Source organism: Limanda limanda, chromosome 22 (assembly GCF_963576545.1).
Source record: "Limanda limanda chromosome 22, fLimLim1.1, whole genome shotgun sequence".
Lineage (NCBI taxonomy): Eukaryota > Metazoa > Chordata > Actinopteri > Pleuronectiformes > Pleuronectidae > Limanda > Limanda limanda.
In genome coordinates this window covers 16,497,517-16,511,952 of record NC_083657.1, presented here as the reverse complement: position 1 = coordinate 16,511,952, position 14,436 = coordinate 16,497,517, and the positions used below count along the sequence as shown (strand labels likewise).

The window sequence follows — 14,436 nt, the reverse complement described above, 5'->3', positions numbered from 1 at the left end:
CAATCAGATGCTGGATGTTGCAATAAATCCCCTGCAGCCAACCAGCACTGGAAGAACTATTCCTGTACAGGCAACTTCGGGTACCGCAGACTCTTCTTCTCAATTGCGTCATCGACAGCATCCTCCCAGGGTTACAGTCAATCCACCAAGTAGACAAAGTGCAATAATATTAAAAGACATGTTTCGACTTTGTGATTTTAAGTTCCAAATCTTCTTCACAACTTGGCATTTTCAGGATGCAGGTGGTTGTTTCCTGTAGTGAAGATGATTTCTAAAACAAGCAGATAATGGATGGAGAGGAAAGTGCAGAGTGGGACATTTGGTTAATGACAGGCTGTACTACTTACATTCAGTCACACTATGACCATAGTGACTTGAAGTAAGTGTGTCCCACCTTCACTGGAACAAGAGCAAGTTGTCACCTAAGCTCATTCAAATATCAGCACTGATGCATTCAGTGAATGTCGATAAGGTTTGTTCAAAATGTCACCAGATTAAAAAAAAAGGAGAATTCGCCAAATAGTCTGATTAAAATAGCAACAGGCATTAAATTGGCAACACTCCCTGATGGCACATTGACAACTGTACGTGCCAATTAATTCTAAAAACAGCCAATGATGAAATCGTAACACTCACCGGGCTAACAACTGGTGTTACCTCATCACTTAAATTTATAATTATTACCATATCTGTATAATAAAGCGGCCCATTGATACATGACCCCTAGGTTGATAATCCCAAAATGTACGATAATTTCATAATTTAGCAACAGTATTATGAGTATTGATAATAAGTGTAGTAACATATGGATCCAGTGTGTGTTAATACATGCTTGTTGAGATGGTGTTTATGTATTCTTTCAGAGTTTGGAAAGGACCTGGACCAAGGAGCAGATCCAGGAGTTATTTTTTTACCTTCGATATCACTGCAGGGTAATTAAACTTTTCTTTCTTTTTAATCAGGCATGTTTACGGGACTATAATTTATGAGTGTGTGCAATTTGGTGCAGCTTCTACGGAGACTGTTGGACCCAGGAGGATGCACTCATCTCAGGGCCATTCTAGTTGCTGTCTGTCCGTCTGTCTGTCCACAGGATTACTCCAAAACCACTGATCGGATTTCCATGAAATCTTGTGAAGGGGGAGGCATGACCCAAACACAAACCCATTATATTTGGAGCAGATAAAGATAAACTAGCAGATCCGGGAGTTTTTTTCACTTTTTTTAACGTGGCGAGATAGGGCGACAGGATTGGCAGAGGTATGTGATGTCTTAGCACTCTTGACCTCCACGTATAAACTTATTTTAACACGGACACACAAGAGGTTCAACAGATGATTTGAAACACACACAAACACACACACTTTCAAAAAGACATGCATGATCATCCAGTGTATGAGCAACACAACAAGGGCTGTCAACAAAGCGCTCTGATAATGAGTGTGAATATTCATGCTCTTCATTGACCCACATGCTTTTGTGATGATCATCATCATCATCATCATCATCACTGTGACCAATCAAAAGAGACAAAAGTTTGTTGGAATTCCTTTAATTCATTAATCCACCAGATATTTTTAGTTCTCTTGTTTACATCATGTATTTAATGAAACAGCCACCAATCTTCTTAATGAGGAGTCTTTTCCCACCAAAATTGTCTTTTTTTTGTTGTGACATCACAGTTTCTCACGCTCTTTGTCCATCCCTCCTTCCTCCGAGCTCTCCCGCGCTTCCTCTCCCTTCCTGCTGTTTAACCCCATGTGGGTTGTAGAGACACAGTCAGTGTCCTGAGATACTTCTCTCCAGGGTGCAGACATTTTCCTTTCTCAGCTTTGCTAACCATAGCAACAGCTGCAGCAACATCAGCTCCTTAGGGCCCCTTTATACAGAATAGTCGGTAGTAGTGTAAAATAATTTATATCTGAATAGTCATAATCATAATCTTATAAAGGTGAATAACTTGGTCAGGTTCATTTCTAAATGAACGGAACCATTTACTGAACCCTGTGGAACATCATATTAAGTTTATATGTTGTTTTGACCTGAACTCTGTGGAGACAAAAAAGTTCAGATTTAGATAATTCTAGTGTTGGGGGTGAGGTCCTGAGTGACCATCAAACAATAGGTTGTAAATACTTGAGGCCTACAAGGCCCAGCTGAAACCAGTTCAACCAGTTTCAGTCTTAATTCACACCTTCTCTAGACAGCCTGGAGCCTCGCCTTGGTGGGGGAAGCATGTCCTGAACCCCCACTGTGCCCCCCCTCCAGCAGGGCCTGGTGGGGAGATGTTGCAGGCCGCTCTGCAAAAACCCAAATGAGACTCTGAAACGCCCACTGAGGTCGAATCCCCGCCCACTAAGGTCGGGACCCTGACATCTAATTGGCTGAGGGCAACACTGACCCTTGACCCCTCCTCCAGGGGGGGCAGGTACCTCCCAGGTAGAACAAAACCCCTCTGCTCCCAGAAATCTTCCTCTTCACTCAGATGCCCAAGCAACAACAGAACCCCTCCGGGGTTCTACTAGTTAACTCGGTATTTTTAAGAGACTCTTTTTGTCTTCTTTTCCACGCTGCTCAAGTTGTTTTCTGACCTCAAGAGGTCTAACCACACGACTCAGTAACTAAGGAGGCGATTAGACATCGAAACAGGAAATTGCTCGCTGGACGATCTCAGACTGTTTCCTTATCCACACGGACTTTACTTTATTCTTTCTCCACACGATCTACAACGGCTACAAGCAGCCGAACGTCCCTGTGAGGCAGCACGATCTCCGCTGCTGCAGAAGAAGACCAAGCTTCATCCCGTCACGGAGCATGACTGATCCGCTCCGGTCCGGCCCAGCTGCGGTGCTCACGGGAGCTCGCCTGAGAGGCCAAGACATTGTTCACTGGACTTCCGGGAGATTCGCGCCGAGGCGCAGGCAACCCACGAAATCACGGTCACAGTAAGAGGCTTATGTTGTCTGGGCAGATGTTAGTTTTAATATGTAGCGTGTTGATTTAATACTTGAGTGTATTTTGTTGATGGAACTTCCGTGTTCCATTGTTTTAGCCGGCCACTACTCCGAGCCGCTACTTCCGGTTTCCGGTTGGATCGCAATGTTTTGTGTTGCAGTAAATAGGGCCGCGAGAAGCGCCTCCGCCCGCACTGTTAACGTCTGTGTGAGTCTGCAGTGATTTCACCGATCAGAACCTCGGCCCACAACGCTCGCTTGAGGGCTGAGGGGTGAATCACTGTTAACTCATCTCAGACGTATTTTTAAGAGCTTCTTTGGACTCTCCTTACATGTTTTCTCTCTCTCTCTCTCTCTCTCTCTCTCTCTCTCTCTCTCTCTCTCTCTCTCTCTCTCTCTCTCCTTCTAAACCGACCTATACACACTTCTGACCTGTATTTATAATACAGGTCATGTCACATAGTTAAATCTATGCTTAGAGAGGCTGAACACATCTGGAAACCATTCGGCCCCCAAAGCCAAGCAGAGATAAGAATTCTCTTTGTCTAAAATTTCCTTTGTGTAATTCATGTGACGACCACCAGTGTGCGCTCCGGCCACATGGTGTCATTAACATAGACTCCATCTTGAATAACGCAAGTTAACCCACCATTTTGAGTCTATTATTGCCACGCCTCCGCTCTCTCTCTCCTCCCATCCTGGCTCTAAATTCATAACGGCTCCGCCATCTTGTTTTGTAGTCAATCCGCCATTTTGAGAGTTTTTAGGCCTTGATTCCACGAATCATGATCGGCCTCCATCTTAGATGTGATGTCACTACGCGTCATCGCCACCCCCCTTCTTTTTCTCTCTCTCGCACACACACACACACACACACACACACACACACACACACACACACACACACACACACACACACACACACACACACACACACATTGATAGACACAGACAGACACACACACACAGAGACACATAGATGGACCAGAGGTTACATGCGTGTTCTAAATTGTGATAAGCTGCTGTTGTTATCTTTGAAATATGGGAGTTTGTTAAGATGATGAATCATTAAATAACACTAACTTTATTTCACACACACACACATAGACACACACACACAGAGAGACACTTTGACACAGACACACACACACATAGAGACAGACATACATAGGTAGACCGCAGGTTGTCCATGTATTTTCTGAATTGTGATAAGTGCTGCTGCTGTGTTTACCTTTGAAATATTGGAGCTTGTTAAAATGATAAATCATTGAATAACATTATAACTTTATTTCCCCTTTTTAATAAATACTTTTGTAATTAAAGTATCTGTAGTCTGTGATTATTTGTGCATATGTATGTGATTGCAGCTGGATTATGATCGCCTGTGCTCGAACTTAGAAGCCTTCACTGTTTATTAAGTAATCGTTAATATTAAAATATTGACATTATTAATTTGACATTTATCATTATGAGACTGATAATTATAGCTTGACATCGTTGGTCCCTGGTAACCAGGGTGGTGCCCCCCCTTTCTCAATTATTAATATAGATAGTATTATTCTTAAATTGATAATTTTATTGTTTTAGACTAATTATTTTCATTATTCTTGGTTGATAACCTTATCATTGTTAATTGACAGCTTGTACTTTCTAATTGATAATTCCTATTTTCTCATTAGTGGTTTTATTGTTATTTGATTACTGATCATCTTCAATTAATAATTTAATTATTTTTGATAGATAATTTTTATTATTTTAATAATCCTATTTCATGATTATTAATAATTAGCCAACGTCAAGTCTACTCCTATTGCACAACACTAGAATAGAATAGAATAGAATAGAATAAAACAGAATAGAATAGAATTGTATTTTTATTATCTATTTAGGTTTAGTTCAATTAGTAGTTTAAAACAACTAGGAAGAACCACAACTAATAATGACTTTCAATCGGAATTCTGTTTCTAGTTAAATTAATTTTCAGAATGGGTGTTTTACAGGGGCAATGAAATATTTGCTTCCGCGTTGACTGCATGTGGTTAAAATTCAGAATTAAACATTTAACCAATTACCAACATTCAGTGGAAAATTCTGTCCACTCCAAAAAGTCAGGCCTCGTTCTTTGGGTGTACACGGATTGCACCTTCAGTTGAAAAGTGAATAATGCATGTATATTCTTTCAAGTGTGAATTGTGAGTGAGAGCTCTTGCTGCTCTTAGTGCTACTAAGAGCAGCAAGAGCCTGCGGCTGAGCAACTTCAAGTATTTGCTATAGTTGTCCAAATATCAATATATCAATCATCAATCAAATTTATTTGTATAGCCCATATTCACAAATCACAATTTGTCTCATAGGGCTTTAACATGGTGTGACATCCTCTGTCCTTAACCCTCAACAAGAGAAAGGAAAAACTAAGAAAAACTCTTTTAACAGGGGAAAAAGAACGTAGAAACTTCAGAGAGAGCCACATGTGAGGGATCCCTCTCCCAGGACGGACAGAAGTGCAATAGATGTCAAGTGTAGAGGAGAACATCATCAGGATGAAGGTTCTTGGTATATATCAATGTTATGTTATGTATGGACATTTCAGAATGTTCGGCTTGTCCAATACAGCTGCACACAGCGTGTAAGATCATGGAGATTACAGCAACGTTAGAGCAGAGGGTACAAAAATAACACACTAACACCCACAGAAAATGTACATTCTTCTCCAAATTTGACAGCTTTAGTCACTATTTCCTTACTGAGATGAACATTGTACACAATGGCACAATGTCTTTTAAAATACGCACATAAATATGATGTTTTGTAAAATCAATAGCTTGTTGACAGATCTGAGTCTCTACACTTATTATGTGGTTTCATTTCAATAAATCATCCAATTACTGCGTATCTCGACACACCAGTGATGGTGCCCTGCTGTTGAAGCTTTAACAGGTGCTAACCCTGAATGTAAGAGTAGGTGATCAAATCCCAAAATGTGTCAAATACAGAGACAAAGCATTTAGAGAGAGGCATTTTTATTTTGATTGGAACAGAGGACATCGTAGATTTCCCACGTTGTGTCATTAGAACTTTAGCTGTTGGTTTCATAATTTCAGTGTTTGCTCTTTTCTAAATAAAAATTTGTGTTATCACTGGTTGTGTGGTCCTGTGTCATTTGGTTCCTGGACCAGGCCTGACCTGACGAAAGAAGAGCCACAAGTGGATGAACTCCCGTGACAAATGGAGAGAAGGACTTCAGCAGCAGAGACTGAGAGATGAGTGACAGTGACTGAGGGAGAGAGGGAGTGGGGAATGAGCGAGCGAGGTGGAGGTCAGTGGAGAGAGTGAATGAGTGACTGCTGAAAGCCTGAGAATGAATGGTATGTGATTTAGATGTGACCAGCCCACCACCAGCTGTGCGTGTTGTCTCAGACACAGACGGATGCATGGATGCACACACACACACACACACACACACACACACACACACACACACACACACACACACACACACACACACACACACACACACACACACACACACACACACACACACATGTTCTCTTATCAAGTCCTGACACACACCCCTGAACTGGAGCCTGTTACCCATTAACACTGCAGTAAACCGGGATGAAAAGGAAACTTCAATCTCTGCAGTTTCAGCTGCTGCCTGATATCACAAGATGATTCGTGATCATCATGAAGCAACTACACACTTTCAGAAAACTCTAATTTGGACTGATATCAATAATACTCTTATGTATAACTCACACACAGCCCAAACATGGATATCCATTCTGTGTATTCACTTTTTATTTTCTTTATTCTTTGCTTATAGTTTTTCATCATCTACACATTTATTTGTCTGTTTGAAGTAGATGAACTAAACAAAACTACCACCCTTATAGTGAACTGTAAAAGTCCACCCATAGAACTGATAACTGAGTTATCAACTTCAAATGCTGATCATTTAGCTTCTTATTGTCTTAAAGGCAGGAAGGAATAGGGAAAATAGTACAATGTAAGATTTGAGTACAAAGGAAGACAGGTGGAATGCTTGGATATTTATTCCTTTTCTTCTGAAAGAAAATGTGGGGAAATGGAGAGAGACATTCCTTCACTGTCTTTGTCTAACTGCTCTGTGGTGTCCTGGTTAAATTCCAATGGGGAAAAAATATTTCAGGTGGTAGATTAGGTTTTTATGTCCGACTGCCAGTGCTGTTTCATACAACATACAAAGCTCTTTAATGTGAATTTGTCAGCTGCTGTTGTTCTATTTAAAATATTTGTAGGTATATCCACTTTTTTGCTTGATACTCATATTTCTCAGTTAAGAGACTAAAATACATTCAAATAGCTGGGTCTGTTTGTCTAAAGCAGCATCTTCCCAGATAAAGGATAGAAAACAAACACCACTAATTACCACGTTAAGGCTCCCAAAGCAAATTTCATTTGAAGGCATTACAAACAACACGATAAACACAATGATCCACTTGTTATGCAAGTGTTTTTAATTTCAAATGGAGGGGAGGAAATGTTGATGAGGCATTCAAATAATACTCCAAGGATTTTATATTGCCCCTCTGCCAGCTGGGGGACTTTCGAGATTAAAAAAGAAAAACTGTTGGGCAAATGAAGCAGCTGTCTCAAGCTAATTCGGCTTGAGGGCCTGAAAGAGCGTAGTCCAGGTCTGAAGCTATGGTTGGAACAGGAAACTATTCTTTGTGATTTATTGAGTTTAAGATTAATCCCATCATCCATCTGCACCTTGAACCTGTCATAAAATGTATCTCTCTGTTTTAATGTTGTGGATTGAGTTGAGGGATGTCACTATTTACGATGACGGCACACAGAATTATATGCATATATCGCCATCAAGTGGTAAAAATACAACACTGCAAAAAGACGCAGGGGATGTATCCTACTAATCCAATGTTTGAAACTCAGTTTAGAGAATGGATAGATGGATCATGACTAAAAGAATATTTGGATTAGAAAATATTTGAATGAGTCCAACATATCGAGATGAAATAGAGGGGTATTGGTCGAAAATATAATAAATAACTCTTCCAACTCTTCTGACACTCTTGCTGTCAATTTTCCCTTTAAGCTTTGGAATGTGTATTGTTTGCTCTGTGTTTGCTGAATACTTCATGTAACTGGGATGTTTATGTGTGTTTTTTTCAGCGGAAGTGATGACAAAGGAAATTTTCTTTTCATTGCGAGATATAAAATTCAGGAATTAGAAATACTACTTCCCTTTGACCGTAAAGAAAAATAAATACTGAAGTTGACAGCATTTTGAATATACTCTTTGACACTAAGGAAATTTGAAAACAGATTACTACTGAAAAGCAAATAATGAGAGATTTTTTGTGTTTTCATGGCTTTTTAAATCAAAACAATGCAGTCAGTCGAAAGATCAAATAAGAAATGGACAGTGTCTTCTGTCAGGTGAGGATGCTTTTGCATAATTAAATTAAATATAACTTTAAATGTAACAAAATCCCATCCTGTCAGCTACAGCATCTTCATGCAAAATCACATTTTACAAAGACCTTTTTTTTTATTTTTATTTTTATTTAAAACACATCTTGATGCATTTGACCCTGAGGGGCTGATGAGTTTTGGTGTCATGGTTTCAAATAAAAAATTTTGAATTACACCTGTTGTGATTTGTGTCATTCTAAATGGAAGTTGTCCAGATAAAAAAATTAACATATTTACAGTCTAGTATGAAGTTGAATTTGAAAGTAAAAACATATATGATATAAATACAAAAAAATATATTTGATTAAACAAAATAGACAATAGGAATCGACTTTCTGCAGGTGAGAACTACATTACCCAGCCTCCCTTTGAATGGCTATTTACGACTTTTCCCGCATAGTGAAGCTTCTCCTCGTTCATTGGTCGAGCGCCACAGTAGGAAACGCAGAGCGCGATTCGATTGGCTGCTGCGCGGCCTCCAGATACCCGGATAAGGATTGGCTATATATTATGTCCAGCTGTGGGCGGGCTCTGTTGTTCAAACCAACGGACGATACTCGCTCGGAGCTGTGTCAGTGTGTCCTGCTGCGGTGGAGATTATTCGAGAGTTCTAAACATGGTGCGTGTTTCACGTCGTGTCCGCTCAATGTGTGTGTGTGTAGAGGTTTGTTTGCGCTAAATGAGAAGTAGTCTCCAGCGCGTTCCTTTGAGGAGCCAACTGTTAGCGGCTAACGTTAGCTGTTGTCCTAGCCTAGCGTGCCAGCTAACGCGTCGCCAGTGGTTGGGTGAACGGCGCTATGACGCTAAAAGGCGCGTTTAGTCCATGTAACATGTGTGTTGTGACGGGCCGGAGCTCATGAGCGCTGTTGTTTTCCAGGCTGGCGGCAAAGCAGGGAAGGACTCGGGGAAGACCAAGACCAAGGCTATTTCGCGCTCACAGAGAGCAGGACTGCAGGTTTGTCCGCTCATTCAATGGCCAGGCGGTGCTAGCACAGGCTAGCGGAAGCTAACGGGCTGCAGAGGTTACTCAGCTGGTGGCCGTCTCCCCCTGGCGGGCCACCGAGCCCTTTGTTTCGCCGCCCTGAAGCCCCTCTCTCTGTCTTGTCGCCGCAGTTCCCCGTGGGCCGTATCCACAGACACCTCAAGACGAGGACCACCAGCCACGGCAGAGTGGGAGCCACCGCCGCCGTGTACAGCGCCGCTATTCTCGAATACCTCACAGCCGAGGTAACGCCGAGCTTCCGTTGATTTCCGTCTAATCGTTACTCAAATGAAGTGACCGGGCTCTGCGGAGCTGCCGGTTCGGGCCCCGGTGAGTAATGAAACCCTGTTTTTGTGTCAGGTCCTGGAGTTGGCAGGAAATGCATCGAAGGATCTGAAGGTGAAGCGCATCACCCCCCGCCACTTGCAGCTGGCCATTAGAGGAGATGAGGAGTTGGATTCACTCATCAAGGCCACCATTGCCGGTGGAGGTAAACAAATGTTCAGACTCTGTGCATTTACAAGTCCACAATACTTATCTAAGATCTGTATATTGGTTCTAGATAACCATACTGTCCAACTCTTTAGATTGTACTTGAAGTTGCAGACACTCTTTCCACAATGTGTTTTTACTAATTTTTGATCAGTCTGTAGCAATCTGGAAGAAGCAGTGATTCTGTTTTGAAAAGTGTTACTTCACTGAAACACTGATAATGGCTCATCCATTGACTTCTCCCCCCTACCAGGTGTGATCCCTCACATCCACAAGTCTCTGATTGGAAAGAAGGGCCAGCAGAAGACCGTATAACCTGGAGTCCCCTGGAAGTTGTGCCATCTCAGAACGAAGTCTACATCAAGTGGTTGTTTGTCTTTAGATTAGAACGCCTTTAGGAGTTGTTTGTATTGTTGAGCTTGCATTTACTCACCTGGGGTATTTTTTAAAAGTGGCTTCAGAGAAGCTCATCTTTTGTGTTTTTTGGCTTTTTTCTGGTGCTGCAGTTCATGTGTCAAAAACTTAAGTTGTCGCATTCCTGTGTTTAAAGTGATGTTTTAATAAAGCTCTTGTTCGGGCATTTACAGTTTGCTCTTTCAGTTCTTGCTTATTGCTGTGGTGTTATCACACTCCTCTGTATTCAGTTGGCTACCCCAGTGTCGATGGACAAAATGTGTTTGGCTTTAGTGTTCCTAATCACCAAAGACTCTGTCCTGGTGAACCACTGCTGCAATGTGGACAGCATTGTGGTGTCCATTGAACCATCTTAACCTGTGCAAACCATCAGTCTTGTGCAGGTGCATGAATTGCAAAGCATGCTGAAGTTTGGATTCAGAAAAAAAGGCTGGACTGGCAGTCAGAACATTTGACACGTTGTGGTGTATGGATCAATTGCATGGAGCCGTCCGGATGGATTTCTGCATAGAGTTTGTCCAATGACCGAATGGTTTTAATGTACATAATCTGCGGAGCCAGTGTATTTATTTCTGTCCAGCTATGAATATTTGGATAAACATATTGTATGAATGCATAAAGGATACAAAATGGCTTCATTCGTTTGAATCATGTAAAACAAATTATACATCAAGTGAAAAAGTATTTACAAACTGATGAGGGGAAAAAGTCCAAACACTTACTGATTTACTCTACATATTTGAAAAGCAGTGAGAGGACGTAATTTAATAAATTCTTATAGCTTTCTGTATGTATAAATTGTTAGCTGCTCTATTGTATATAATCTACAAACATTTTTATAAATACAATATAAAGAATAAGGCTATATATTTATACATATATATATATATATACCCCAAATCAACTATTAACTAATTTGTATTATTCAGAGCAGAAAAATGAATACTAAATCACCATACAAAGAAACCACTCCTGCAAACACCTAGTGATTGTTGGATCCCCTCTTCACACATGACTTTTGAACATTTCTTTGTACTCTGTTTTAAACTCGGTTCTGTTTGGACATTATTCCAATTCCATATTCAAACGGTTCCACAGCTATACTCCACAGATTGAGAAACAAAAAACTTCTCCTTGTTTGGATATTTTGTGGTTTAAAATCTCCCCTTAAATGATGGACCCCCCCCCCTTCCCTCTGTCAATGAACAATTTTTGAATGTTTTCTGGGAGTTATTTGTTTTTAGCCATGAACATTATTTGTTCATGGTTATCCAGTGCTCGATAGGAAATGTTCTATGTGAAATGTTAGTCTGAATATTTAGATCACCTTTTTTAGCAGAAGTCACATTTGATAATACCTTTCTTTAAATACTTGTTTGAACATAAACATACTTTAAGAAGTTCATGGGCCAAGTCGCATAGAACAAGCCCAATCAGGTGCACTCGTGACCAAAGGTAATGATAGAGTGTAACATGTACACTCCTGATCAAAATCTTAAGACCAGTTAAAAAATTGCATGAATTTGCATTTTGCACTGTTGAATCTTAGGAAGGTTCTAAGTAGAGTTTCAAAATGCAAAAAGAAGAAATGGGAACAAGAGCCCAAAAGTTGTGAGCAGGCAATTTATTGAAAACAACAATTTAACTGAAGTAGGCTGTTCATCAGCTGATGAAAATTGACTCAGTAATGAGTAGCTCCACCATTATTGTTGATCACTTCAAAAATTCGTTTTGGCATGCTTGATGCAAGTGTTTCCAAAAGGCTAGTGCGAATGTTAGCCAAGTGGTGAAGATGGCTTCACGAAGGGCATCAACTGTCTGGAACTGAAGTCCATTTTTGTAAACTTCCCTTGCCATCCATCCCCAAATGTTCTCAATTGGATTAAGATCAGGGGAACACGCAGGATGGTCCAAAAGAGTGATGTTATTCTCCTGGAAAAAAGTCTTGGTCAGACGGGCATTGTGAATTGGAGCGTTGTCCTGCTGAAAAACCCAGTCGTTACCACACAGACGAGGGATGCCCGCTGCAACATCTCCACATAGCACGCTGCTGTTTGACGCCCCTGCACAACCTGGAGCTCCATTGTTCCATTGAAGGAAAAAGCACCCCAGATCATGATGGCGCCCCCTCCACTGTACCGCGTAGAAAACATCTCAGGTGGCATCTCCTTGTCATGCCAGTAACGTTGGAAGCCATCAGGACCATCAAGGTTACATTTTTTCTCGTCAGAGAATAAAACTTTCTTCCACCTTTGAATGTCCCATGTTTGGTGCTCCCTTGCAAAGTCTAAACGTGCAATTTTGTGGCGTTGAAGGAGACGTGGCCTTTGAAGACGTTTCTTGTTTTTGAAGCCCGTCCTTCGCAGATGCCTTCTTATGGTTATTGGGCTGCAGTCAGCACCAGTAATGGCCTTAATGTGGGATGAGGATCGTCCCGTGTCTTGACGGACAGCCATTCGGATCCTCCGGCTCAGCGCCGGTGAGATTTTTTTGGGTCTACCACTTGATTTTTTTGTTCCATAACCCTGAGGACCTTTTAAGAAATGCAAAATGACTGTCTTACTGAGTCCAACCTCATCAGCGATGGCACGTTGTGAGAGGCCTTGTTTATGCAGTTCAACAATCCTACCACGTTCGAAGACGGTGAGCTTTTTTGCCTTTGCCATCAAGAGATATTACTTGACAGGAAATGACATGGAATCCAAATTTTTGCACAGATTTTGGCTTTTAAAGGCTGTGGTCTTAAACTTTTGATCAGCTGATGAACAGCCTATTTGAGTTAAATTGTTGTTTTCAATAAATTGCCTGCTCACAACTTTTGGTCTCTTGTTCCAATTTCTTCTTTTTGCATTTTGAAGCTCTACTTAGAACCTTCCTAAGATCCAACAGTGCAAAATGCAAATTCATGCAATTTTTTAACTGGTCTTAAGATTTTGATCAGGAGTGTATATCCTCAAACCGTAGCATTCATTAGTAAACCACTAGATGGCGCTGTAGCACCACAACAAGCCTTCGACCTGGGCCTCAGTTATTCTGATGTACAAGTCACAGTCTGTGTTTTCTACTTCCATCAATGTCCCTGAGTCTGAACAGCACAAATACTCAATAATTATTGATAGGTAAATGTTCCCTGTGACCCCTGACAGTACAGTGATGGACCATAGACAAGATGGAGATTTTTTGTATGTGTGGGAGACTTTGAGTTTGACATGAAACTGGAATTGCACAGAAAGCAAGAGATGATGCTATGTTCTATTAATAGGACTTGATTGATATTGTTAGTGAGCAGGGAGAAGGTGTCCTCTTGTTCCTTCTTTCTTTCTCTCTCTTTATTGAAAATATGTTGTAGTGTCCTGCCGATCATCACTATGTAGCCATGAGCCACTTTGTGTATACAGACCCACACGAGCTACACTAGGTAAAAACTAGATTAAGATAGACATTTGTCTTTTTCAAGACAGATTCTGAATGCTCTGTATTCACATTCTGTATAACTTAGATGGTTTTAAAAAAAACTCACCTTCCGGTCTTTTAGAAGCTCTCCTGGAGCTTTCCGTCATGTCACATGATCAAGAAGGAATTTTGAATTTCAATTTTCAGACACTCTGTTAAGAGAAAAAATGTGAGTATCAGCATTCCCATGGCAATAGAGTTGCTGCATCTGCTGGAGAAGCCCAGGAAACTATACCGTTCTGACAACTGCTGCTTCGGAGCTCTAGGCCGACCGGTACCACTCTACCCTTTGGTATAAGGAGGAACCCTAATGATCTCAGTTGACCATTGTAACAGAGTTAATGTATTAATAGGCCTCCTGTGTGGGACAATACATGTTTTAGTTGATAGTAGTAAAAACTCTGTCCATATTTAGTATCCATTTTGCAGAGCCCCTCCCAACTGTCTTTAGTGATATCACCACACTGAGATGAGTGTAACAGTCTGGCAAACAGTCTGGCTAGTTGGGTTGTATTTGTCAGGTCAAGACTGTTTCATAGTTATCTTGTAGATCTCTGTTGTTTGTTTTAGTTTCATGTTTGCACTCTGTTTCTGTTTGTTTCCTGTTTTATTTTGTAGTCTGTTCCTTGTGTGTTGTTTCTGTCTTCACTTCCTGTCGGTGATTGT

At 41.0% G+C, this 14,436-nt stretch overlaps 1 protein-coding gene across 1 annotated transcript; it reads left to right on the top strand.

Moving 5' to 3' along the window:
• Window positions 1-8,961: 8,961 nt before the first annotated feature.
• LOC132995896 (histone H2A.Z) lies at window positions 8,962-10,492 on the top strand. The gene is made up of 5 exons (XM_061066139.1): window positions 8,962-9,048; window positions 9,307-9,384; window positions 9,543-9,656; window positions 9,772-9,901; window positions 10,157-10,492. Exons 1-5 carry the CDS (start codon window positions 9,046-9,048, stop codon window positions 10,216-10,218), a joined length of 387 nt encoding a protein of 128 aa, XP_060922122.1. The 5' UTR covers window positions 8,962-9,045; the 3' UTR covers window positions 10,219-10,492.
• Window positions 10,493-14,436: the final 3,944 nt, after the last annotated feature.

What these genes read in the sequence shown, in the direction of transcription:
- LOC132995896 (XM_061066139.1), top strand. An exon ending in CACAGAGAGCAGGACTGCAG is followed by an intron (nt 9,385 to 9,542) that starts GTTTGTCCGCTC and finishes TTGTCGCCGCAG; the next exon opens with TTCCCCGTGGGCCGTATCCA. An exon ending in TCGAATACCTCACAGCCGAG is followed by an intron (nt 9,657 to 9,771) that starts GTAACGCCGAGC and finishes TTTTTGTGTCAG; the next exon opens with GTCCTGGAGTTGGCAGGAAA.